The following is a 27,455-nucleotide window of genomic DNA, read 5'->3' on the forward strand; positions in this document are numbered from 1 at the left end:
TACAATGACGGCCTACCCCGGACAATGCTGGGCCAATTGTGCACCGCACTATGGGATTCCCAATCACGGCCAGTTGTGATACAGCCTGGAATCGAACCAGGGTCTGTAGTGACACCTCTTGCACTGAGATGCAGTGCCTTAGAGTGCTGCACCACTCAGGAGCTCATGAGGAATCATGAGTGTTAAGCACTACCTGTTAAATTGTTTACAGTATGTCTACTTCCAGACAGTTTATCCTCTCCAGGCAGTATATCATGGCTGAAGGACCTTTCAACACAAGGCCTCCATTGTAAACCTACTAAATCCCTCACTATGGGCAGACTACAGTTTCTCTCCTTTTTACTTTTGGACGGCATCTTCACTGACATCCCTGCTTGACTGGCAATGAGGGGAAACTAGAATACTTGAATATTCAAACATTCAAATTCAGGTTCATCCAAAGATAATACTGAATAACTGGTAGAGCACTAGTGTTATTCTTGAGATAGTGATCCCGGGCTAGGGGACAGAGGTAACGGCAGGACATGTTGCGGCAGAGCTGGGACATGACAGCTGTTGATCCTGCCAACACAGAGCAGAGCAGCAGCTACGTTCCTTCCCTGGCTCACTGTCCTCATACCATTTGTGAGTCTGAAATAGTGACACGCTCATTAAGCATTGAGAATGAGTTCTGTGAGAAAACACAGTAAAAGAGACCTAACAAATTCACAGTGGATGGTAACACCACTTAGAACATTTTCTGTTCTAGCATATTTATTTAAAAATGTTTAATATTGTGTTTCCAATAAAGTTCTTGTCTTTTTTTCTCTGCTTGGCTTTGCTAATATTGAATTTGAGACTTTTGGGATATCTGGCTCAGATGCCTTAACTAATAAATAATGCACAGCTCAAAGGAGCCTTTGGCATAAGTGAGCCCTTGATACATTTGAATGAAATGCTACACAGGTAACCCGGTAACTACTATAAGCTCTATTTTACTTTCCCCTCCTATACAGCCATCAGGAGAACAAGAAGAAACCGTGTCTAAGGGGATGATTCTTCTCTGTCAGGCCTGTTCACAGTGCTCATACTGTTGCCCCAGTGTGCCCTGGCTTCAGCTGTACTGTATGTAGACACAGTTAAATAGTGTATAAGAGTATAAGCCCATATGTATACATGATGGATTCCAACTGCCCATACTAAGCTGTATGGATTTAGTTTTCAAGCTAAAATATTGAAGGGAAACACTATTCAGTCAATTTGGTTGTCAGGCTATGTGCATTTTCCTCTATATGTGAGTTAAAGCAGTAATCGATGTAGATGTATTTCCCAAGGAAAATAGAATATACAATTACCACTTGACAACTGAAAATTGCCTACCAGATTCATTCCTATAATTTTCACTATTATGACATTTCAAGATCCAATTTACCTGTCAATTAATCTGCAATCCATTTTACAGTATTGCCATTAATCTACTATGGAGTGTCAGGGGAGGCCATTGTTTTCTTCCTTTTCTGTTAGGGAATAATTGGGATCTTTGACACACTAACTCCCAGGTGCGCCATCAACTCTCTCTGTCCTCACTCTAAGCCCAGTAGTTCAGTAGCAGCAGATATACCCTCTGTTTTAGCCTGCACAATGTCCTCTGAGGAGGGTCAAAACCAGCCTGGTCCCAGATCAGTTTGTATTGTCTTAACAACTCTATACATAGCCTATGTTCATTGTTTGACTTGACATTTGACGTGACCAGGCAAGACAGTACAAATAGATCTGGGACCAGGCTCGGTAACAAACCGTAAAACCAGGAAGTGATAGTGTGTCCAAAAGGGGCGGGCAGCCATGTTGGTTGACCATGTTGACCTTAATTACTTTATTCCTCCCTCTATCAGCATGGGGCAACCTTGGGAATGTCCTGAAGAACCAGGGCAAGATGGCGGAGGCAGAGCAGGCATACAGGAATGCCCTCTACTACCGCAGGAACATGGCAGACATGCTGTATAACCTGTGAGTGTCTATAGACTGTATGCATACATGAGCAGGACTGTCTCTCCTTACACACACACACACACACCAGATGGGCTGGTCCATTTTTTGCCTCGAGGGGGAAGAAAGGGCCCGATGTGTTAGAAATACAGGGCCGATTTCTGGTCCCAGTCTGTCCCGGCACACACGACTGTCTAATGATCAGTGGTCTTCACAGAGAGGTAATGGTGCTTTGTATTCCCCTGGGTGCTGTTTCTGTGACAGTAGGTTATTCATCATGCTGTGTCAGCCTGAGGGGAGGACAACAGGAAGCACACAGTCAATACTCAACACTAGCCCCAAGGGCTTTAGATGTTACTCAACAGATCCATTTACAGAATTAGATTGTTTAGAACAGAACTAGAGATTTGGTAGCACTTCATTTTACAGTACTGTATTTACTAGGAAACTGTATTACATTTAGTTGTCTTATGTTGTGTTATTCAGTCTTAACAGACACACACTTCTGTTGAGATTTGTAGCCATGAGAGTCCCTAACTTTCTCTGTTACAGTGGTTTGCTGCTACAAGAAAACAACAAGTTCTCTGAGGCACTCCACTACTATAAACTGGCCATTGGGAGCAGGCCAACTCTGGCTTGTAAGTACCGCTCCTCTTTTTATTGACCATTTCAAACTCTTGTGTTTGCACAGCGCAGGTGTCCAGGCATCTGCCAATGGGCGAGGGAGGGCACAGACAAGCTTGCTCCATTACTGGATGAATGATTGAGTGTTCAAGGACCACTCATGTCAATAGATTCAATTATTACACAATTGTATTTATTATGAATCCCTCTCTCCCTCTCTCCCTTTCTCCCTCTATCCTCTCTCCCTCTCCCCCTTTCTCCCTCTCTCCCTTTCTCCATCTCTCCCTTTCTCCCTCTCTCCATCGCTCCCTTTCTCCCTCTCTCCCTTTCTCCCCTCTCTCCATTTCTCCATCTCTCCCTTTCTCCCTCTCTCCCTCTCTCCTCTCTCCCTCTCTCCCTTTCTCCCTCTCTCCCTCTCTCCCTCTCTCCATCCGTCCCTGTCTCCCTCTCTCCCTTTCTCCCTGTCTCCCTCTCCCCCTCTCTCCCTTTCTCCCTCTCTCCCTTTCTCCATCTCTCCCTTTCTCCCCTCTCTCCCTTTCTCCCTCTCCCTTTCTCCCTCTCCCCCTTTCCCATCTCTCCCACTCTCCTCTCTCCATCTCTCCCTTTCTCCCTCTCTCCCTCTCTCCCTCTCTTCCTTTCTCCCTCTCTCCTCTCTCCCCCCTCTCCCTTTCTCCCTCTCTCCCTCTCTCCCTCTCCCCCCTTTCTCCCTCTCCCCCTTTCTCCATCTCCCCCTTTCTCCATCTCTCTCCCTCTCCCCCTTTCAACCATCTCTCCCTTTCTCCCTCTCCCCCTTTCTCCATCTCTCCCTCTCTCCCTCTCTCCTCTCTCCCTCTCCCCCTTTCTCCATCTCTCCCTTTCTCCATCACCCCCTTTCCCCATCTCTCTCCTCTCTCCCTTTCTCCCTCTCCCCCTTTCTCCATCTCTCCCTTTCTCCCTCTCTCCTCTCTCCCTCTCTCCCTCTCTCTCCTCTCTCCATCTCTCCCTTTCTCCCTCTCTCCTCTCTCCCTCTCTCCCTCTCTCCATCTCTCCCTCTCCCCCTTTCAACCATCTCTCCCTTTCTCCCTCTCCCCTTTCTCCATCTCTCCCTCTCTCCCTCTCCTCTCTCCCTCTCCCCCTTTCTCCATCTCTCCCTTTCTCCATCACACCCCCTTTCCCCATCTCTCTCCTCTCTCCTTTCTCCCTCTCCCCCTTTCTCCATCTCTCCCTTTCTCCCTCTCTCTCCTCTCTCCCTTTCTCCATCTCTCCCTTTTCTCCATCACCCCCCTTTCCCCCATCTCTCTCCTCTCTCCCTCTCTCCCTCTCTCCTCTCTCCCATCTCTCCCTTTCTCCCTCTCTCCTCTCTCCCTCTCTCCCTCTCTCCTCTCTCCATCTCTCCCTTTCTCCCTTCTCTCCCTTTCTCCCTCTCTCCTCTCTCCATCTCTCCCTCTCTCCCTTTCTCCCTCTCTCCCTTTCTCCCTCTCCCCCTTTCTCCCTCTCCCCCTTTCTCCCTCTCCCCCTTTCTCCATCTCTCCCTCTCCCCCTTTCACCATCTCTCCCTTTCTCCCTCTCCCCCTTTCTCCATCTCTCCCTCTCTCCCTCTCTCCTCTCTCCCTCTCCCCCTTTCTCCATCTCTCCCTTTCTCCATCTCCCCCTTTCCCCATCTCTCTCCTCTCTCCCTTTCTCCCTCTCCCCCTTTCTCCCTCTCTCCTCTCCCCCTTTCTCCCTCTCCCCCTTTCTCCATCTCTCCCTTTCCCCCTCTCTCCTCTCTCCATCTCTCCCTTTCTCCCTCTCCCCCTTTCTCCATCTCTCCCTTTCTCCCTCTCTCCTCTCTCCATCTCTCCCTTTCTCCCTCTCCCCCTTTCTCCATCTCTCCCTTTCTCCCTCTCTCCTCTCTCCATCTCTCCCTTTCTCCCTCTCTCCTCTCTCCATCTCTCCCTTTCTCCCTCTCTCCTCTCTCCCTCTCTCCCTTTCTCCCTCTCTCCCTTTCTCCCTCTCCCCCTTTCTCCATCTCTCTATCCCCTAATGGTGGTAGTTTTTTTCTTGAGTCTTACCTTGAGGAAACTCTTTCAAACATGCTTCCTGCTAGCTCATTACTGTATCAGTAAGGTTCAGCTGTCACACTGCCTGGTTAGCAGATGTCACTCTCATCCTCCACTGGTCATGTGCTAAATTATTCCTCTATAGTTTTCTATATTAACCGATCCTTTCCTTTGTCTCCCAAAGTGTAATTAATAATTATGAATGTAATCAGATGATGATCACACTTTGAAGTTCTCGTTCATTATGCAATGATCCTATCTGTTACTGCCGATAACTAAATTAATGAGTTACCTAAAGCGGTGGTGGGGGGTATTGGAGGTGAAGGTATGAGAGTCAGTCAGATAATAAAAGTCATTTGTCAAGGTTGTACCATAATTCAATGTGTTCAGCTGGCAACTGGTACAACGTAGAATCTGTTCATGAACAATTCCAAAGTGGCAGCTTCATGATGATACTCTAATGATATCCAGTTCCATTCCTACTGTTCTCTCTTTCAGACACACATCCTTTATGGAAACTGTCTTCAGAAACACTCTCGCCAGGGGGATATATGCTATTTATTCCTACAAAAGGATTGTTGAATAGACCAGTTCACTGTGGATGGATGAAGGACAGAGAGAACTGAGGATAGGGGCTAGGTCAAACTTTAGTCTAGCATACAGTTCATCATGGCATGCCGATGTATACAGTATTGGTGGAGCCACGACCACCCCATACACTCCCTTCCACGAGTGTTGAATATGTATTGTTACCCCATGGATGCGGCAGCCAATTGATCATCAGTGGCTGGCCAATTTATTCAGAAAGAAGTTTCAGCCCCATAGAGCCTAATTACTCTCTGGCTGCATGTTGATCACGTAATGGATCACCTATATGTCTCTCGTTCCCCCCTGCAGCCGCCTACTTGAACACCGGGATTGTCCTGATGAACCAGGGGCGACTGGACGAAGCCAAGAGGACCTTCCTAACCTGCGCCGAAATCCCTGACGAGAACCTGAAGGACCCCCACACACACAAGAGCTCTGTCACCAGCTGCCTGTACAACCTGGGAAAGCTGCTCCATGAGCAGGGGCACCAGGAGGTAGGATAGGGGAGCAGACAGGGGCACACACACACACACACACACATACACAGGGAGACACACACCAAACGTATTCACAGGAACACACACACACACACATACACAGGGAGACACACACCAAACGTATTCACAGGAACACACACACACACACATACACAGGGAGACACACACCAAACGTATTCACAGGAACACACACTAATCATATACAAGCAGGTTGAAAAGTGCATCCGTTCTGAGATTGTGGAAATTGTCAGGAGAAAAGCTCCACCACCCACTGACCTTCTACATTAGTATACCCACTAATTAATCTAACGTAGCAGGCGTAAAAGAAAACACCTGAGTGGAGTTCCTGAATCTGGTTTTCAGCAGATGAGGAAGCTAGGTTGAATTAGTTGTATCCCTGAAAACCGGATGCATCCGGTTGTTGGCAACTCCGCTAAGCCTACCCACTAACAGAGCCTAAAGGGAATCACTGCCTTGGGCTTTAGCGAGAGAGAGGCTGTGTGACACTGCACTAGCTCTCTGACTGGCCATGTCATGGAGAGGATAGATCCTTTCTCCTCCACCAAGTCTTAACCACCTCTTAGTGACCTCTGATTCCATGCTTCCATTCAGCTTGTGAGGGCCCAGGCTGCAGTGGACAAATGACTTGTGGCCCTGTGGCATGTTTGGCTCCTCGTGCATAACGGATGGTTCCTTTTGTTTTATTCATTCATAGGAGGCCCTCTCCGTGTATAAAGAAGCAATACAGAAAATGCCAAGACAATTTGCACCTCAGAGCCTCTATAACATGATGGGTAAGTGGCAATTATCTTTCTCTCAAACTAAACACACAAGCTTAGATTTTTTGTGAGGAGAAAAAGGAATGAAATAGAAGATTGGTAGATTGGAGGTGTGGGGGGGGTACATTTGTAATCATTGTGTCAGCTGTTGGTTGTCAGCTTGGGTCCATGCACTTCTGGCTGAGTTTGTTGAACTTTATTCCACCTGAAGGGGGTCACAGGATTGAGTTGCATTGATTGTGGCCAGGGACTTGAGCTCGTCAGCTGAGCTATGCTTACAGTAAGCATTACACATTAGCCCGTTTTTGTGTAGCAGAGTGTAGACTCTGCTTAAGGCCGTTGGTTTTAGAGGTGCTCTGTTTTCATAACGTCTTATAAATCTCAAGCCAGTATTGGACGTGTAAATCAGCATCAAAGTCGGGTGTGTGGCTCCAGCTCAACGCTCCCATTGAGGCCCCGATGTTGAGGTTTCCACAGCGTGTTAACGATAATAACTACGCTCCTCGTGTTACAGTCATGTGAAAGCAGCTGCAGACTAAATTGCGACTTTTGATTTCAAAATGCAATAATTTTCGATTTCAAGTAACCCCTGATTCCACTAGCACTCTTGTCACTCAATGGGCCTGCTGACATGCCTTTGTCCTTCTCTGTGGCTCCCCCATGTTGTTCCTCTGTCTCTCTTTCACTCTTTTACTCACTCTTTCTCTCTTTCTGTCACTCTGTCTTCTCTCTCCCTCTCTTTATTTTCTCTTTGCCCCCCTCCCTCTCTTGCTCTCACTCTTCATCTTGTTGAATTCCAGCAACCCCCCTTAGTACAGTACATTCACCAGTGGAGTCAAATTCAGCTTGACGGAGGTGCTGAGAAATCATTAGCAAATCGCCTCCCTCAGTTTAAGCAGGGTGGATGTTGCAGCATTTTCCCATATTTCTTGCAGCTGATTTTTACATTACTCTGAGGAGCTCGTTTAAATGTTTGGTGCACCTGCTCCTATCTATTTACAGTCCAATTCACTTGGGTGCTGCCATTGTGTTTGTCATTCTCAAGAGGGGGAACTTTCGTCAGTGTACATGGCAGTCTGGGTCAAAGTTGGGTCTTTATCTGCCAAAACCCCCCTCCGCTCAAATGGGCAATGGAATGTTCCACTAGATGTTATTTTCAACTCCTTGGAAATTGTGTCGCTAAGTATTTTATGTCCATGTCTGTGCTTCCTCATAGACCTCCATCTGAATCTGATGGTAGACCAGAGAGGCACAAAGCCCGTTTCACCACACTCAGTCTTCTGCTGTTACTAGCTCTGCGTTACACCATGTCTGTGCTTCCTCATAGACCTCCATCTGAATCTGATGGTAGACCAGAGAGGCACAAAGCCCGTTTCACCACACTCAGTCTTCTGCTGTTACTAGCTCTGCGTTACACCATGTCTGACAAATATGTAGATAAAGCGACTCATGTTGCCCTTATCATAATCATAACAGTCAATGTACAGTATTATATTAGCTGCTGGAAAGGAAATACATTAAGTCTAGGTATTCTGTAACCCAACTAGGACATACAGTAAATGCTTCTGCTTATGCAGAACAATTTGAAAGATATCTACTCCAACATAAAGCTGGCTTTCCTTGGATACTTTATATACTTGCTTACAAAAGACTGCATTAACTCTGATCCTTATCATGAGCAAAAATGGAATTGGGGTCTTATATTTGATACCACTACATGCTTGAGTACCTTGTATTTAGAGGTATATTAAAAGGTCTATTACAGGCCATTGCTAATGAAGAACAGGGGGGACGTCTGTTGATCGTCTCAGAGGTCAGCAGGTCAACATTCATCACCAGCCACCTGTTGTTTCTCTCCTGTTTCTTATCAGTGGAAATGATTCGCCATAATCCCCCATTTATAATCTAGCTTCAATTAGCCCTCCTCTCAAAAACGGAAAAAAAATATAAGACCCCTGTTACAAGTTCATGTGAAACTTATTGCAGTCACGTCCCCTATCCCAGTATTATTGCTGTGATCATTACATTTAAAGCATTGTTTTGGTTCGTGTTTTCCCCAATTACCCGACTATGTCGTGAAATGCAGTTCTAATACGTGTCAGGGGCAGGAGAGAGAAAGAAAGAGGGACTGTTTGTTTAGGTGGGGGTAAAGTCTTCAAGGCTGGAAGAGGTATCACTGTCTGAAGAATCAGGAAGGGTGTTTCTACACATGTCATCAGCAACATATCAGACAATCAGCTCAGGCCAGTCATATTAAAGGATTGAGTCAGGCCCATGTCTGTTCTCCTACTCTGACTTTAGACTTACTTTAGACATCCCATAGAACTCCATCCAACTAACACATGGGGGATCTGAAAATACACCTTAGTTCGATGACTATTTTTATAGGATTGTTGCTGAGCAGGTATTAGGAGTTATAGGATAGAGGATATTAATAAAACAGATTGTGATCCGATCTAGGCTTTTAGTGGGACACTATTCAACTGATGCAGACAAATTCAAAAGCCGTCCTTTACTTTGCAATTTTGTTATGACCCAAGTCCTAGTAAAAGGTCCTTTAGCTAATAAAACACCAGTTTGGTATCGGGTTTCAAAGTGCACTGAAGTGATGGCAGGCCTTTCTGCATGACTACCCTAGCTGTCATTTGATTCCTTAGTAAGACAATGGGAAGACGTGTGGTTCCTTAACCTCTGAACCTTGACCTGATGCCTCACTTCCTCTCACAGGAGAGGCCTACATGAGACTGAACAAGCTGACCGAGGCCGAGCACTGGTACAGAGAGTCCCTGAGAGCCAAGCCAGACCACATCCCAGCACACTTGACCTATGGCAAACTCCTGGCCCTCACGGTAACTTCTTCACCATCATCATCTTCCTCCTCCTCCTTCTCTTCTTGGCTTTCTTATTCTTATTCAGCTCTGCAAGTAGCCTGAGAGTGTGCATGCAGATCATCAATGGCCTGTGTGTGCGTGTGTGTGTGTGTGGGGGGGGTGATCACATTGAGTTTCTCAAGGTGCCCCATCGTCCTGTGGGGATAGCTTCCTGATTGAAACTGATGTCACGGCTGCCCTGTGTGTTTTTAAAATCTGTTACCAAATCCCGGGAGTGATTCTATACAACTGCCTAAACCGGCTCTCCATATTGACCCCTTATCAGTTTCACTAATACAGGTTGCAAATGGATCCAGCTAACTAACCAGCCCTGCAACACATTAGCCCTGAGGGACTGATCTGATGTGGATCCTCCTCTAACTCTGGACCCTACTGTCTTCTGGGCCTCCAGGGCCTTCCGACTACTCAGATGCTGTTCACCAAAGTCACGTAGTTGACCTGGGTTGGACTAAGAGGAGAAAGGCTGGTTTGTGTGCTAGGGGTAATTCTCTCCACAGGGTCCCAGACAGACAAAGAGCACATTTATCTTTGTCAATCCCTCGTTTACCTTTCTAGAGAATAATGGCTGTAGATGAACATGATCTTTCTCCATATTGACCACCTTGCCAGATGTATTTCGCTGTCTGTAGTAAGTGAGTGGTGGTAAGTTTAACAAACAACAGGCATTTAAGGGAAAAGCTGACATGAACTGGTCTCTTATCAAGAGCCATTAGATACAATCTCTGAAACGTAGATTTGTCTCATCATACACCAGGGGAACAACAATATACAATAGAAGAAGAAAAACTTCCCTTCGAGTGAGCAGGCAAGGGAAAACACACTGTTGTTTTAGTAAAGGAAGGGATATTGATTTAGAGGAACGTTCCGAGTTCATGCCTGTATTCCACTCGATCATCCCTGGAACACAAGTGACGTCATCAGAGTGTGCGGCTCAACACTATGCAGGAAACACTCGTTTTGTTATTTTTCACTAAAACATAACCAATATTCATTAAATATAAATACCGAACTTGTTTTTGCATGTATTCCATGACGTGGTTAGCTTTTAACAGCTGGGACCTCTATTTCTTGTCCCGGAATCCCTGTTAACAGACAGCCTGCTTAACAGAGCCGCTAAGCTGCTAGCCATCAAGCTAATGAAGTTAGTCCCAGATGAGTTTGGCAATTGGAAATAAATTAACGTTTCCAGCGCTGTAGATACAGATACAAACAACGAGTAGTTTCGCCGTCCTGGAGCCTGATCTTCCTACACTTTCGTCGCTGGGGGTACCTGTGTCTGCGGCCGGAGTGCCTACTACTACGATTTCGAAGTCGACGTTGGCAGCCTTCCGTCCCTGTTCTGGGTTGAGCGGGGATTCTCCATTTGTCGGAGGCCTGCACCAGTCCCGGGAGCAATGGGCTCAAGTTATCCTGCCTCTCGCCCGTCCAGAAAGGCTTCTCTAAAGCCTGTGAATGAAACGTGGGAGTGGACAGATTTCCTCGTCCTTCTCGCCAGCCATGATTTTGGGCAGCTCCATGGTTAGAAATATGACTGTTCCTGGTGCAAAAACAATGTCCTATCCCGGAGCTCGAGTAAATGAGATTACTAAACTGCTCCCGAATGTACTACGTCAGGACATGGAAATCGATTCTATCATAGTCAATGTGGGTTTTAATGACACTATGAAGGGCAGTTGAAACTGGATTTAAGAGCTGACTAACTCCCTGCTAGACACTAATAAAAGACCCATCATATCTGGCCCTGTGCCCTCTCTGAATTGTGGCATTGAGCGCTTTAGCAGGATTCTTTCTCTTCACAACTGGCTAAGTGATTATTGCAGCTCAATGGGTGTAACTTTCGTTGACAATTTCAATACCTTTTGGAAACAAAACACATTTTATAAGGAGGATGGGATCCACCCAAATCATTTGGGTTCCTGGATCCTTTCACAGCATTATAAAGCTGCATTGAGACAATGGCTTATCAATGACCCAAGCCCAGCTCAGTTAAGCTCTACCATTGTGACACTGAGTTGTCATAATGCTTCAGCAAATGTTCATTATACCAGGTGCATTGGTAGACACAATGTAAGTAACCTAATTTATGTTCCTCCAGCTAACCTCTGCTGATCCTACAGCTATTGTATGCAGTAATCATGTGCCTATAAACCGGATGTATACTGTTAGCATTGAGGCGGTGTGCCCTAGTAGGAAGTCCACAGTGTGCAGCTCACCCTGCACAAACATAAATAAGATGTGAATATCTACTTCTGCTAAGCTTCCCAGTAAAACAATGAAAACATGTAAGCATCCCAGAAGAAAAGTTCTCAAAAAAGCCCATGTTAACATATGTAGGTTCATGAAATCAATAATTTGCTAGGAACAGATGACAATCTCTAGAAATCACTTAGATAATACCTTTCATGATACAGTGGTAGCAATAAAAGGTTATAAAATGTACAGAAAAGACAGAAATGGCAATGGGGGAGATGTTGCTGTTTTATATTCAGAACCACATTTCTGTAAAGCTTAGAGAGGATCTCATGTTAAATACTTTTGAAGTAATATGGCTACCGGTTCATCTGCCTCACCTAAAGCCCATTCTTGTGGGAAGCTGCTATAGACCACCAAGTGCTAACAGTCAGTATCTGGATAACATTTGTGAAATGATTGATAATGTATGTGATAGCAACAGAGAGGTGTATTTTCTGGGTGATTTAAATATTCACTGGCTTTTGTCAAGCTGCCCACTCAAGATAAAGCTTCAAACTGTAACCAGTGCCTGCAACCTAGTTCAGGTTATCAGTCAACCTACCAGGGTGGTTACAAACAGCACATGAGTGAAGTCATCATCATGTATTGATCACATCTTTACTAATGCTGCAGAAATGTGCTTGAAAGCAGTATCTAGATCCATCGGATGTAGTGTCACAATATAGTAGCCATATCTAGGGAAACCAAAGTTCCAAAGGCTGGGCCTAATATAGTGTATAAGGGGTCATACAATACATTTTGTAGCGATTCCTATGTTGATGTAAAGAATATTTGTTGGTCCGTGGAGTGTAATGATGAGCAAACAGACGCTGCACTTGACACATTTATGAAATTGCTTATTCCAGTTACTAATAAGTATGCAGCCATTAAGAAAGTGACTGTAAAAACTGTTAAATCCTTGTGGATTGATGAGGAATTGAAAAGTTGTATGGTTGAGAGGGATGAGGTAAAGGAATGGCAAATAAGTCTGGCTGCCCAACCGATTGGCAAACGTATTGCAAATTGAGAAATCATGTGACGAAATGTAATAAAAATAAGAAGAAGAAACTACACTATGAAACAAAGGTAAATTACAAAAATAATGATAGTAAAAAGCTTTGGAACACCTTAAATTACTTTTTGGGAAATAAGGCAAACTCAGCTCCATCATTCATGGAATGAGTTGGCTCATTCATCACAACACTGATTGATATTGACAACTACTTTAATGATTTTTTCAAAGGCAAGATTAGCAAATTTAGGCATGACATGCCAGCAACAAACGCTGACACTACACATCCAAGTATATCTGACCAATTTATGAAAGACAAGCGTTGTAATTTTTAATTCCGTAAAGTAAGTGTGGAAGAGGTTGTTTTTTTGTTGTCTATCAACAATGACAAGCCACCGGGGTCTGACAACTTGGATGGAAAATGACTGAGGATAATAGCGGACGATATTGCCACTCCTATTTGCCATATTTTCAATTTAAACCAATGTGAAAGTGTGTCCCCAGGCCAGGAGGGAGGCAAAAGTAATTCCACTACCTAAGAATAGTAAAGCCCCCTTTACTGGCTCAAATAGCTGACCAATCAGTCTGTTACCAAACCTTAGTAAACTTTTGGGAAAAATTGTGTTTCACCAGAAACAATGCTATTTTATAGCAAACAATTTGACAACAGACTTTCAGCACACTTGTAGGGAAGCACATTCAACAAGCATAGCACACAAATAAGGAATTGATGACAAAAAAGATTGTGGGGGCTGTTTTGTTAGACTTCAGTGCGGGTTTTGACATTATCGCAAATAGCAGCTTACGGGGATCCATAATAAATACAAATATCAATACAAATCTCAGGCAGAGATCAACAATGGTTTACCTGGGCCTTCTTTCTCCTCTGTGTGTAAATTATGCAACCTCAGGGATAAGGAGAGGAGAGAGCTGTCAGACTTACAGACTCAATAGCCTTGAGATGGTTTTCAAAGAACAGAGTGTAGTGTGAAATGCAGTGGCTCAACCAGTTCTAGCACACATTTGTATCTATGAGGGCCCAGGTGTGTAAGTTGGTAAGAGCTACCTTGAAGATATTCACTTCACCTTCTACCTCCATCAGCCCCATCGTGACCTCCGGCCTTCCACCATACCACTACCTCTACTGTCTCTTCACTGACGACTGAGTTTAGTCTTGATCAGATACCACACCAGGAAAGTGACCCCCACCTCCACTCCCATACCCTTTACCCCCACTGTGAGTGATGAGGAAATAGCCTTCCTGTCAAGGGTTCTAAGTTCAGATCCTGGCAGGGGATCGTCGTTTGGGGGAGGGGTTGCGCGCATTGGGGGACAGGGTTTGGCGTCGTTCTCCTGCTGGGCTGACCCCTGTGCACCACACCCGGGACCCCCTGCGGGGAGGGGTGTAGCTGAGGGCGGAGATGTGTACCATGGTGGTGGGTGTTATTGAACTCAGTCATTCACAAGGCATTTCCGGGCCTAATCAGATGCAGGCTCCATTCATAATCACCTTGATGGCTGCCAGAGTGGAAGTACACATCTGTTCCACATCTGATGTCACTGGGAGATTAGGGGGTCAACACTAACAATAAGCGCAGTATGTGTGAAAACCGGAGATTTCACCTCCATAATGAGTTGATATTGAATAGGAAGTGGATATGGGTGATGGGAGACAGACAGACAGACAGACAGACAGACAGACAGACAGACAGACAGACAGACAGACAGACAGACAGACAGACAGACAGACAGACAGACAGACAGACAGACAGACAGACAGACAGACAGACAGACACAGATAGAAAGACAGACAGAGCTGTTTCTTCCATCGATTCCAGTCCATTCAAACACTGCAGGCTGTCAGGCCATCTATCAGCATCGATCACACATAGTTAATAAGAATCTCTCTCTGCTGCTGTTGCTGTGGGCCGATGTGCTGCACAGCCAGTTTAAGAACCTACTAGGATGCATACAAACCGCCACTTTCCCCTCACACACTAAATAATGTTTTGATCTGGATACCTGACAGTTGTGAGGGGGAAAGCTAATGAGCTCTAATGTTGAAATTATGATGTTAGTTAGCAGTCTAGACATGAAACTGGATTTCATTGAACAAGCCACTCAGGAATAAAACTCCTCTAAGCCTGATAATGCCAAAATTGGATTCAAAAGATGACAACATCAACAGGGGCTCATGGGATATATTATTTTCACATTCTGCAAAGATTTCTTGACAACTTTTCTCCAGTAAAGAGAGTTTTTTTTTTTTACCTTTATTTAACCAGGCAAGTCAGTTAAGAACACATTCTTATTTTCAATGACGGCCTGGGAACAGTGGGTTAACTGCCTGTTCAGGGGCAGAACGACAGATTTGTACCTTGTCAGCTCGGGGGTTTGAACTCACAACCTTCCGGTTACTAGTCCAACGCTCTAACCACTAGGCTACCCTGAGTAAATGAGGGAAACAAAGTGTATTGAAACAGGTGCTTCCACACAGGTGTGGTACCTAAGGTAATTAAGCAATTAACATTCCATTATGCTTAGGGTCATGTATGAAAATCCTGGGCAGGCCATTATTTTGGTTACCATGGCTATGCCCCCATAGAATGGCAATGCCCCAATCCACAGAACACAAGAAGTCACTGAATGGTTTGATGAGCATGAAAACGATATAGTCCTCTCAGTCACCAGATCTAAACCCAATTGACTACTTATGGGAGATTCTGGAGCGTTTCTTTCACCACCAAACGAAACACAGAATTATGGAATTTTTTGTGGGAGAATGGTGTCACATCCCTTCAATAGAGTTCCAGACACTTGTAGAATCTATACCAAGGTGCCGTGAAGCTGTTCTGGTGGCTCAACTCCCTATTAAGACGCTTGTTATGTTTGTGTTTCCTTTATTACCTGTATGTACCACATGATTCAAATCCACACAAACAATGAGAGCCAGTGCATTAAATTGTCATAACGTGGTTTCCTGACAGGCTTTTTGTTTGAACTTCAATAAATAGAAATATGCTGATGTTATGACTATTCCAGCTGCTCCTCAGCTGAGCGCTTTGTACAATTTGTGAATTTGAGAGCCTTGAGCTGCATTAAACATATAATTCAATGTTCATTCAATGGAGAATAAACTCTAATATTTAGAGTTGAGTACTTTTTGAGTTATTGAAGGTAAACCCGGTGAAAAATGTATGAGGCACGGAATCATCCAAATCTGATTTCAGTGTTTGGATAAAGGCTTTTTGTTCAAAGCCTTTGCAATTAAAATTAATGAATTGTGTTCATTCTATATAGTGTATTTAGTAAACATAATTTATTCTGGTTAGTGGTTTATGTAATATTAAGGGAGCCCTTGCCTCTTTTTGTTCATAATGTGAAATGCTGTGGCATTTCATATATTTAGGTTTCTATAGGCTTTAATTGATTAGTTGAACCTCTATTGTGATCTTCATCTCCATCAGAGTGCATCTGATACCCAGATAAGATCTGCGTTGTGTGTGTGTGTGTGTGTGTGTGTGTGTGTGTGTGTGTGTGTGTGTGTGTGTGTGTGTGTGTGTGTGTGTGTGTGTGTGTGTGTGTGTGTGTGTGTGTGTGTGTGTGTGAGACAGAGAGAGGCAGCTGTGTTGGCTGGAGCCTTTGTGTGTTAGTTGTAATCTGATCCTGCTCTCTGAGGCCCCCGGGGCACTGGCTCCTCTGGGCTCCACTGGGCCCCAATCTGGCACCACTGCTGCTGCTGCCCCTCATCAGGCTCCAATCACCCTGTCTGTCACTCCTTGTGTGACGTAACCCGGAACGACTCTACACACCCTATCTCAATCTCTGTGTGTGTGTGCATACATTTCTCTCTCTCCCTCTTGTTTATCTCTCTCTCTCTCTTTGTGTGTCTGTTTGTCTCTCTTGTCTCTCTCTCTTTGTGTGTCTGTTTGTCTCTCTCTCTTTGTGTGTCTGTTTGTCTCTCTTGTCTCTGTCTCTTTGTGTGTCTGTTTGTCTCTCTTGTCTCTCTCTCTTTGTGTGTCTGTTTGTCTCTCTTTGTGTGTCTGTTTGTCTCTCTTTGTGTGTCTGTTTGTCTCTCTTGTCTCTCTCTCTTTGTGTGCCTGTTTGTCTCTCTTGTCTCTCTCTCTTTGTGTGTCTGTTTGTCTCTCTTTGTGTGTCTGTTTGTCTCTCTTGTCTCTGTCTCTTTGTGTGTCTGTTTGTCTCTCTTGTCTCTGTCTCTTTGTGTGTCTGTTTGTCTCTCTTGTCTCTCTCTCTTTGTGTGTCTGTTTGTCTCTCTTTGTGTGTCTGTTTGTCTCTCTCTCTTTGTGTGTTTGTTTGTCTCTCTCTCAGCTGCAGTGGATTAGTCACAGCCTCTGTGTACATATATATTTGTACAGATATAAGTGTTATTATTAAATGCTCAGACCAGGCAGTCAGCTGTGCCAAGCATGACATTGTGTACTTTGAGGGTAAATCTTTTTTAGGATGACACAAGGTGTCATATTCTGATTTAATGTTACATTAAGTTTGTGGCTTAGCAAAATCATTATGTATTATAATAAAATGAAAAGCATCTCAACGGCAACAAATACTGACAATTGATTTAATTCCTCTCCCTTCGTAGGGTCAGAAGACTGAAGCAGAGAGATTCTTTCTGAAGGCCATCCAACTAGACCCGACTAAAGGAAATTGCTATATGCATTACGGTAAGTACTGCCATTCTGGGTCAGTTTCTTTTGATTCACCAACATTATATTAAGGTTACAAATTAAGAAATGATCATGGTCAACACACATCAACACAGTCGTGAAGAGGGCACGACAATGCCTCTTCTCCCTCAGGAGGCTGAAAAGATTTGGCATGGGCCCTCAGATCCTCAAAAAGTTCTACAGCTGCAGCTTTGAGAGCATCTTGACTGGCTGCATCACCACTGGGTATGGCAGCTGCTTGGCATCCGACCACAAGGCGCCACAGAGGGTAGTGCACACGGCCCAGTAAATCACTGGGGCCGAACCCCCTGTCAACCAGGACCTCTATACCAGGCGGTGTCAGAGGAAGGCCCTAAAAATTGTCAGACTCCAGCCAACCAAGTCATAGACTGTTCTCTCTGCTACTGCACAGCAAGCAGTACCGATGCACCAAGTCTAGAACCAACAGGACCCTGAACAGCTTCTAAGACTGCTGAATAGTTAGATAAATAGTTGACACTTTTTTCACTAATCTCTTTTGACTCATCACAAATGCTGTTGCTACTGTTTATCATCTATCCCGTTGGTTAGTCACTTTATCCCTACCTATATGTACATTTCTACCATAATTAAGCATATGACAAATCACATTTTATTTTATTTGATACTAAGTCACTTCAAGTTTCCTCTTTGAAATGTGCATTTGAGAGGGAGTGCCAGTAAAATAATTTGTGGTTACATACATTTTGATCGATCATTCTTAAAATGAAATCATTTTTTTCATTTCTTGATATTTGAAGGAATTGCTCTTACATATTCTTAACCACTCCAAAGAAATAAGAGTTGACATATTGAAATCTATCAATTGCCATTGCAATGTTTCTAAGCTGTAGGTGCTCTGCAATACATTGGTAATCAGTCAGGGGCGAATCAGTCTTTCCTTCACATAAGGCTTGTAGCAAAGGTCTACATTCACAGCTATTTAGGAAAATATACTTGGTTTCACCCAGTGGTTTGGAAGCATGGTACAGTAGTGGAGCCCACCAAAATCAACAGACTATTAATTCCTCCCAGTTCGTAGCTCCTTCAGGGGTCCGCACTCTAGCGTTATTAGGGAGGTCTACAAAGGCCCTGCTCTACATTTCGGCTGCACCTCAGACGTACAGAACTCAGATCTCCAGCCAGGCCTGACGCACATGTAAGAGAAACATTCCTATCACAACCCTACTAATTGGACAAATGGGCCTGAGTGATGGCCAAAGAGTGATGGTACGCTCCACTCATATCTTGTGTTTCAGCAAATCACTCTTAGGGCTGACAGAGGCCTATCTCCCCTGGCCAAAGGCAATATTCCCAGCCACTATTCATCCCTCTCTAGGAATACATCCACACACCGCGTTTTAACATGTTCCTGTTCTCTCTCTATCCCCTTCCTTTCCCCCTCTGGCTGCTCCCAGGTCAGTTTTTGTTGGAGGAGTCTCGTCTGCTGGAAGCGGCTGAGATGGCGGAGAAGGCAGCTCGTCTGGACAGCGGGGAGTTTGATGTGGTCTTCAGCGCAGCCCACATGCTCAGGTGAGTGTTGGATGGGACAGACACACTGAGAGGCAGGAGACAAGGGCTGGGGGAAGGAGGGAGAGCATCTACTGTCTCTATGCTTTATTCCAGGGCTTACAGCTCTCCTCTGCCAGTGTGATTTACTTGACCAGCTTCTGTAATCCCCTTCTCTACTGCAGCGAGCAGTAGCCAGGGAGCTGCCATCTTGTCTTAGTGCGGCGCGCGGCTACGTGCCTGCCTCGTCGCTCCCTCGGCTGTTTCTGTCTTATTCATGCGGAGCCAGTTCCAAACCAGAGCAAAGTTTAGCAGCGCGGCGTCTGTCTCACACCTCTCCTGGAAGCTGCAAGGTGCTGTGTTTCAAGGCACAAGGCGCGAGTGCAAATTTGTAAATAGAGGAACATGCCAATTTAGAATATGCCACACGGACTGAGAGAGGATTAGTAGAGCCAACAATATTATATTTCCCTTGTTAGGACTTACCATGGTTAATCAGGGGTTTTCTGTGTGAGGATTACTACTGCTGGCTGTGGGAAATTACGACTACTAAAACAGTTAATGCGATGTCTTGAATCATTGTGCTTCGGGTTCACTTTCTTGACCAAAGACAGAAAGAGGCCATGTCATGCAGCTGTGTATAATGTCTTTATCCAGCTAGTTTTCACAAGGTGTCCCGCTGCACAGCACTATGATCCAGGGGGATGTGCACCACCAGCATCCCAGCCGTCCATGCTTTACAGAGCCTCTTCCAGGGTCAGGACCCCTGGCTGTTAAAGAGGGTCTCAGGCTGGGCTCATTGAGGGACTCCCCACCTCCACGCTGGCATGGGGTCTCTCTTCTCTGGAACTCATGTTCTTTATGTGTTTGTCTTGGAACCAAGACGTGGAAGGCCCTCGGTTGGTGGGGGATACTAGTGAATCTGAACAGGGGAGGGAGAGGGTGGGGAGGAGTCGATTTTAAGATGTACAAACCTTCTCTTATTGCTCTCTGGGGCTCTTGGTCTTTGACAAGTTTACTTCCTTGCTATCCATTTCCCCCGGCCTTCTTTAAACAATCAGCACGTTATTCCAAACCTTCGTCCGGGTCTACAGATCAGTGGCAGCAGCCAGCAGACGAGGCGAGGCGAGGCGAAGGAAAGGGAGAGGAAGGTTGGCTGACTGCTGGCTCCCAGGGGAATGTGCTAATGCTGCCCTTTAAGTGCTCAGATCCCTCTGCAAGCCAGGCTGTGTGGTGTCACATCACTGTTCTGGAAACCCAGATCTGTTTGACAGAAGGAACAAGGAACAATTGAGTAACGCTTGTGTAACAAGTGTGTCTTGTTGCACGAGACAGATGGGCTAGATGTCGTTAGTACACAGATCGTACACTGGCGGTTGTTGCTGAAACAATTAGTTAATTAAGTCATCTGTATTTTTTAAATGAAGTCATGTGTAGTGTCAGCCGTGTGATTTGTGTGTCTGTGCGTCTGCACCGGGGTTAATAAAGCACATTTAGATTACCGACTATCAAGGCTCGTTTCATCCAGGGAGTTATTTATTTTCGTTCACTCATTATCCCTATTTTCCCTCTCTCTTCCTCTCAGGGCTCTTCTGGTTCTCCTCTCTCACCTCTCTTCCTCTCCAGGCTCTTCTGGTTCTCCTCTCTCACCTCTCTTCCTCTCCGGGCTCTTCTGGTTCTCCTCTCTCACCTCTCTTCCCAACAGCTGTATCTCAGTGGACGGGTCTAACCGAAGGCAGAAGTTAGGTTGTTTTCTCCCATTGTGCTTGTTGTGCTTTCACAACCCACTATCCACAGGCAATCCTTTGCCACTCACATTAAAGATCTTGTTTGTCTGGTGACAATGATGTGGCAGTTCTCCAGTCTGATAATGATGTGTTTATAGACCTGAAAATGACATAGAATTAGATTCATTCTTGAGACAATATTCTATTCTGAATATGATTGCCGTTATTGCAACACATGGTTACGGTCACAGTTAGACAACAAACCCATCTTTGTCATTACTGTACATTTTATGGAACTTAATATTCTTGGGCTCTGCTTCCTGGAGTTGAATAAAGACCAGGTGTTTGAGGTTTCGTTGTGAGGACACACATCAGTTCCCACACCTTCTACACAAAGGCCTTGAACTAAAGCGTATCAATAATTATTTGAGTGAGGCAGTGCTCTCTGCACTGAGTAATGATTCTCAATGAGTCTCAGTGATTCTCCACCTTCATTAGAGCTGGAGACACAGTATGACAGATGCAGAAGACAAACTGTGATCCTATACATCAGTCATTCTTCTTGAGTTTGATCATGTCGTGTCTGTCCAAAACATATATCATATCAGTTCACACCATAGAGACTCATTCACCCCACCACTGGTGTTACGTCATAGGGAAAGCATCCACTCCCCATGTCTGTTGGCCAGCCATTACCACTGTGGCCTAACGGCAATGTTGGTCACATATGGAGCTTAATGGTCTGTTTGTTTTGAAACGAGCCACAAGGGTATCAAGTGTTGTTTCTTGGAGTCATTTGTTTTTGTATGTATATTTAGTTTAGTTTAACCGTCCTAAGAATACACAATGACCCATTCTCTTACCTTATGAAGTACAAACCGTTTTAGCATCTCAAATGTGATTGACTGATTTGGCAGAATTAACATTTCATGAGGGGAAAGCCCTACAGCTGAAATTGGGGTGATTTAAATGTCATTGTCGGATGCTGGATAGAACTGTTTTTGCTAATATTAGAATCACATGCTGTATGCTAGTAATGCAAACTGACATAAGATTAAGATAGCACATTTACCAAAACTGCTTCTCGTGCCTCAATCATGTCATATTGTGATGACAGTTCCACAGGAATAGGACAGCACTCATGCGCTACGGTATGACATGTAGCTCAGATATTAGCTCTATTGACATCCTATGAGATTTCGTTCTGGGTTTAGAGACTACTCAGGTATGGTGTTGTCATGCTTAGTTGTGGAATATGAAAATGTCTGTATATGCCGTATGGAGGAGGATACCATATGGAGGAGGATACCTTAATAAGATCAGACAGGCTTAATGGAAGCCCAGTTCAGTTCAGATGGTCTCGCTTTCATCATTACGACTCAGGGCTCCGGAGCCAGCCGTCCTTGACTCCGTCCTTGACTGTGTCAAAGTTAAACTGTTTGCAATGAGACAATTGCTACCATCAGTGAAATGCAGCTGAAGGTTGTAAAAATGATTCCTGGTTTATAGGAATATGAATAAACGGAAAAGCTCTTGGCCAAAGGGAAAGAGTCACACAGTCAGGTACGATGGTAATCTAAGCGTACTGGCGTGGTGTATTGTACACGGAGATGAGCATATGGAAGACATTCTTGTTTTGACTGGATTTTTTATTTGAGCGTCTACAGACTTTAAATACTTGAAGTCTTCTGGGATTCTCAGGAGGACATCTGTCTAGAGGTGCCTTTACCTTAAAATATGTTTTTCACTGTCTTTCATTGTATGATTTGTTGTATTTGTGGCGTCCTTTACAATTTCATTAGATATGATAATCGTATGTGTCCAATGTTTTTGTAAGAAATACTTTAAACGTGCAAATTATTTGACATGGATTTTGTGACGATCTTCTTCCTAGACCTCAAATCCTCCCAACACCACTGACCTTCAGTACCAAAAACAACAGATATTTTTTACACAGAAGACAGGAGACTCGCCTTTGAAGTTATGTTTGTTCTTACTAAGGCAGTGGTTGATGAGAAGCCTATTTTAATGACACACAGGTCAAAGCTCATGACATAAAGGTCACAACCCCGGATATAATGGAAACAACCAGGGCATGCTGTACACCACTCAGCATGGGGTTCTGTCTGCTGAAAGGCCTGGAAACAAACTGCCTGTTTCATTGACTCCTCTAATTTCGACACGGCATTCTCTCCTCAGCCTGTCCTCACTGACCCCGGAGCAGCAGTAAACAGACAGAGGTCAAGGTCTCCTCTGAACCCTCTGAAGTTCGAAGAAATAATTGATGATTGTTTTTTTTTTGCTTTCCTTTGCAGACAAGCCAGTCTCAATGACGCAGCCGAGAAGTATTACGGACGGGCAGCCAGCATAAGACCCAACGTGAGTATATCAACCTTTAATCACCCTTTATTACTCAACATGATGGACACTGTCTGAATCACTGGCTGGGTGGCTCTCTGGCCAATCACTGGCTGGGTGGCTCTCTGGCCAGTGGCTGTTTGGCCAATCACTGGCTGGGTGGCTGTTTGGCCAATCACTGGTTGGGTGTCTCTCTGGACAATCACTGGCTAAATGACTCTCTGGGCAATCACTGTCTTGCCTGTTTCCTCATAATGGCCTTTATTGTCAAAAGAGTCATCAGAGTTTGGAGAAAGACATGGGTTAAGTTGTCCTGGGCTGTAAGGTTTGTGTGTGCAGCATCAATCAGGGACTTCAAAGGAGTGGCCAGGGCCATTTTAGGGTGGTCAGATTGAAAGGAATAATGATAATAACACTTAGTCACAGGGCTTTGCTGTGTGGATAATGAATAGAGCCAGATAGTTGAGTAGGCTATCGTTTGACAACACAGATGTTTGAACTGCAGTGGGGGAAAGAATGTTTGGCTTCTGTGGTCTTAATGTTAGTTCCTGATTGGAAGAATTCACTTGTCAAGGAACAATCAAAGTGTGTCTGGATAGTGTCAACCGACATTGATGTTTGATTCAGCCAACTGAAATGTTTCCTGTAGATACAAACGTAAAAAATACACGATTTACACGGTTTACCCACTATGTTTATGTAAGTAAAAACGTTGATTATTTGTTTGAATACTTTCAAATATCTGTCTGGCTTCAATGGACTATCTTGTATTTATGAGTCAAACTCCCACCCTCTTAGAGCAGCACAATCCTCATTATTGTCATAGTTCAACTAAATGCATTGATAGAGACCGTACGTACACCAAAGAGGTGAAGGTAAAGTGGGAAACTCATTTCCATAAGTCAGTGCTACTAATAGTATAGACCCCCAGACAGTCCCCGCTGTGAAGACACTGTGATTGTTGTATACTAACACAGTTATTCTGTTTATTTTTTATTTGATTTAACCTTCATTTAATTTATTTAACCAGGCATGTCCATTAAGAACTCATTCATATTCACAATGATGTCCTACCACAGCAAACTGGAAAAAGGAGAGAGCATAATGTAGTTGGTGTTGGAGCGATGCAAGCTCTCCAACCTTACTGTTAAAAATACTATCTAAAATTAGAATAGTTCTTGTTTGTGCTGCTTGAAGTGTGAGAACCACAATAAGGTCAGAACATTGGCTGAGATCAGAGCAATATATTTAGAGAGTTAGGCCACATTTTAGAATATTGTTCTGATTCTATACATTCAGTTACATAGCATTGTTTAAATATTCCCCATGTAATGTTAATGGGGAGCTAACATGGCTGCCATAGGATGTTGTAGTGTCATGTAAATATTTCATGCAGAAACAACATTGGCCCAACTGTCTAAATAGGTTGTTATCAATAAAAGGTCACAATAAGGTGCACAGTGTTTTGCCTGCTGGGGGGCAAGCTGGGGGACTATCTAGCTAATAACAGATCACGTCAATACGGCAAGTTAACAAGCTAACTTTCAGGGGATAAACTAGATGGCTATATGTAAATATTGTTTGATTTGCTTGCCATCTAGTGGTAATGACATTAGTCCGACTGAATGACACATGTTGCTTAGCTACATGGATAGGCTACCGTCACGTATCTAATATATGATCAATGTATGTTTAGTGATCATGAAAAGCATGCAGTTACTTGCTGTATAACTCTGATGATAGAGATAAATGTGGAATGCTCTTCAAGATATTATGATATTAAAACCAAATAGTCATAACATTTATTTAACAATCCCTTGAAAATGGTATGTAGTTGTCAATGATTTTAGTTGAGCTGGGGGTTTCATTGCCCCCCAGCAGCCAAATTGAACGCTCTGCACCCATATTGTTACATTGTATTGATAATATATATACGTGGCTCTGGATATATTTTTTCCCTCGGAGCAGTAAGATGATTGGCTTTCCTATGTACTTGTCTATTTCAGGAACAGATCATCATTATAATATTTACATTTTAGTCTCTTGGCATCCACAAATATGTAAACATGCATTCGATGTATCCAAGTTTCAGCCCAATGCGGTCACATTGTTGGGATGCCTCCCTTGTCATTTCGCTTGCTTACAGTGGAGGCTAGGTAATGATTGAGGATGTTCATCCATCTTCCCCAGTATTACCCTTTGTTCTCTCGAAAAATGTTCCTGTCTATCTTCATTTGGGATTGATATGCTTCAACTCCTGTATAGCTTGATTGCTTGACTTAGCTTGACTTTCAAGCACTAGCATTTTCATATTATATTAAGTCCACTTGTCCGATCACTTTACTTAGGACTGGACGATTGGCTTAACTCAATGGCTTTGGTGCCTCAACCCTCCCCTTCTCCTTCTGTCCAGAGGCTAGCCTATCAGAGGCCTGCTTTGGTCACCATAAAATTACAGCATCTGTAGTCTTTAAGGTTTGCCAGTCCAATTAGATATGGTCCCTATGCTTTCTATTTACAGTGGCATAAAGTAGGTTTATGGCCAGTCGTTGCTCCCTCCTCATCATACTCCCATGGCTTTAAGCAGCTGTTTCTTCTGAGGTCCAGCTAATATACTCCACATCTGGTGACGCTTCCATTACAACTACATGCCAGAGGAAAGGTTTGGAGGGTGTGGAGGGTCGCTGGGGCGGGGATCTTTTGAAGCTCGACTGGAGAAGGACTAAAAGGACAAGCAGGAAGAGAACGAAGAGCAGTAGAATCCCTACCCAGGAGTCCTTGCACACCATTATCTCTCATGTGTAAGTGTCTGAGGCTGAGGATATAAAGGCCTAGCCTGTGATGGTATTTCATTGTGTTCAGTCCAAGGAGCCAGAGGTGTTCTCCTCAGAGGGGTCTCAGCTTTTACTTCCCCTGATTCTTTCTTCCCAGACAGCTGGTTTCAATTAGTCTTCCTCAAGACAGTTTGATTAAATCAATCCCTTACACACTGTCGCACATCCCTTCTCTCTCCCTCTCGTGATCTCTCGTTCTTGCTCTCACTCTTTCATTTTCTCTCTCTGTCACACACACATGAACCACACACCCAAATATTATGGTAAAGTACAGAATTGCAAATCAGACAACCAACTAGGCTTGGGCATTATACAGATTTTCATATCGTCATACCGGCCGTCACTCATCCCAGGATTCACGGTATTACCGGCATATCACACAAGGGGTCGCTAAAAACACAAGAAAAGCCCATCAGGCCTCTATTATCAGAATGCTAACCAAATTTGCACAAACTAATAGAGAAATCACATAGACGCTGTTAGCTAAATGCTAATGAGAGAAAAATAACAAAACTCATTGCAAAGACAGGCAAATCCAGCTCATAAAGTTATACAAGCATAGCTAGTAGCTACCGAATGTAATTTTCAGTGAGTGTAGACATTTACAAGCGAAAGTGAACAAGAGAAATTGTGCTAATGGACAAAGTTGTGATGCATGCTTTTCTGAAAGAAGAGCAGCATACAGTATATCACAAAAGTGAGTACACCCCTCACAATTTTGTAAATATTTGAGTATGTCTTTTCATGTGACAACACTGAAGAAATGACACTTTGCTACAATGTAAAGTAGTGAGTGTACAGCTTGTATAGCTTTGTAAATTTGCTGTCCCCTCAAAATAACTCAACACACAGCCATTAATGTCTAAACCGCTGGCAACAAAAGTGAGTACACCCCTAAGTGAAAATGTCCAAATTGAGCCCAAAGTGTCAATATTTTGTGTGGCCACCATCATTTTCCAGCACTGCCTTAACCCTCTTGGGCATGGAGTTCACCAGAGCTTCACAGGTTGCCACTGGAGTCCTCTTCCACTCCTCCATGACGACATCACGGAGCTGGTGGATGTTAGAGACCTTGCACTCCTCCACCTTCCGTTTGAGGATGCCCCACAGATGCTCAATAGGGTTTAGGTCTGGAGACATGCTTGGCCAGTCCATCACCTTTACCCTCAGCTTCTTTAGCAAGGCAGTGGTCGTCTTGGAGGTGTGTTTGGGGTCGTTATCGTGTTGGAATACTGCCCTGCGGCCCAGTCTCTGAAGGGAGGGGGATCATGCTCTGCTTCAGTATATCACAGTACATGTTGGCATTCATGGTTCCCTCAATGAACTGTAGCTCCCCAGTGCCGGCAGCACTCATGCAGCCCCAGACCATGACACTCCCACCACCATGCTTGACTGTAGGCAAGACACACTTGTCTTTGTACTCCTCACCTGGTTGCCGCCACACACGCTTGACACCATCTGAACCAAATAAGTTTATCTCGGTCTCTTCAGACCACAGGACATGGTTCCAGTAATCCATGTCTGCTTGACATGCTTGTCTGCTTGTCTTCAGCAAACTGTTTGCGGGCTTTCATGTGCATCATCTTTAGAAGAGGCTTCCTTCTGGGATGACAGCTATGCAGACCAATTTGATGCAGTGTATAACTCAGTATGGCCTGAGCACTGACAGGCTGACCCCCCACCCCTTCAACCTCTGCAGCAATGCTGGCAGCACT

The 27,455-nt window shown here is 44.3% G+C and overlaps 1 protein-coding gene across 1 annotated transcript in view; it reads left to right on the top strand.

Moving 5' to 3' along the window:
• LOC109867287 (protein O-mannosyl-transferase TMTC2-like) overlaps nucleotides 1-27,455 on the top strand; it is a 165,921-nt gene that overhangs the window by 113,066 nt on the left and 25,400 nt on the right. Inside the window, exons 4-11 of the mRNA XM_020456366.2 lie at nucleotides 1,872-1,986; nucleotides 2,518-2,603; nucleotides 5,505-5,689; nucleotides 6,408-6,486; nucleotides 9,199-9,320; nucleotides 17,210-17,291; nucleotides 18,731-18,845; nucleotides 22,864-22,927. Coding sequence (XP_020311955.1) covers nucleotides 1,872-1,986; nucleotides 2,518-2,603; nucleotides 5,505-5,689; nucleotides 6,408-6,486; nucleotides 9,199-9,320; nucleotides 17,210-17,291; nucleotides 18,731-18,845; nucleotides 22,864-22,927 — 848 coding nt within the window. The remainder of the gene's footprint in view (nucleotides 1-1,871; nucleotides 1,987-2,517; nucleotides 2,604-5,504; nucleotides 5,690-6,407; nucleotides 6,487-9,198; nucleotides 9,321-17,209; nucleotides 17,292-18,730; nucleotides 18,846-22,863; nucleotides 22,928-27,455) is intronic.

This window comes from Oncorhynchus kisutch, linkage group LG22, assembly GCF_002021735.2.
Source record: "Oncorhynchus kisutch isolate 150728-3 linkage group LG22, Okis_V2, whole genome shotgun sequence".
NCBI lineage: Eukaryota > Metazoa > Chordata > Actinopteri > Salmoniformes > Salmonidae > Oncorhynchus > Oncorhynchus kisutch.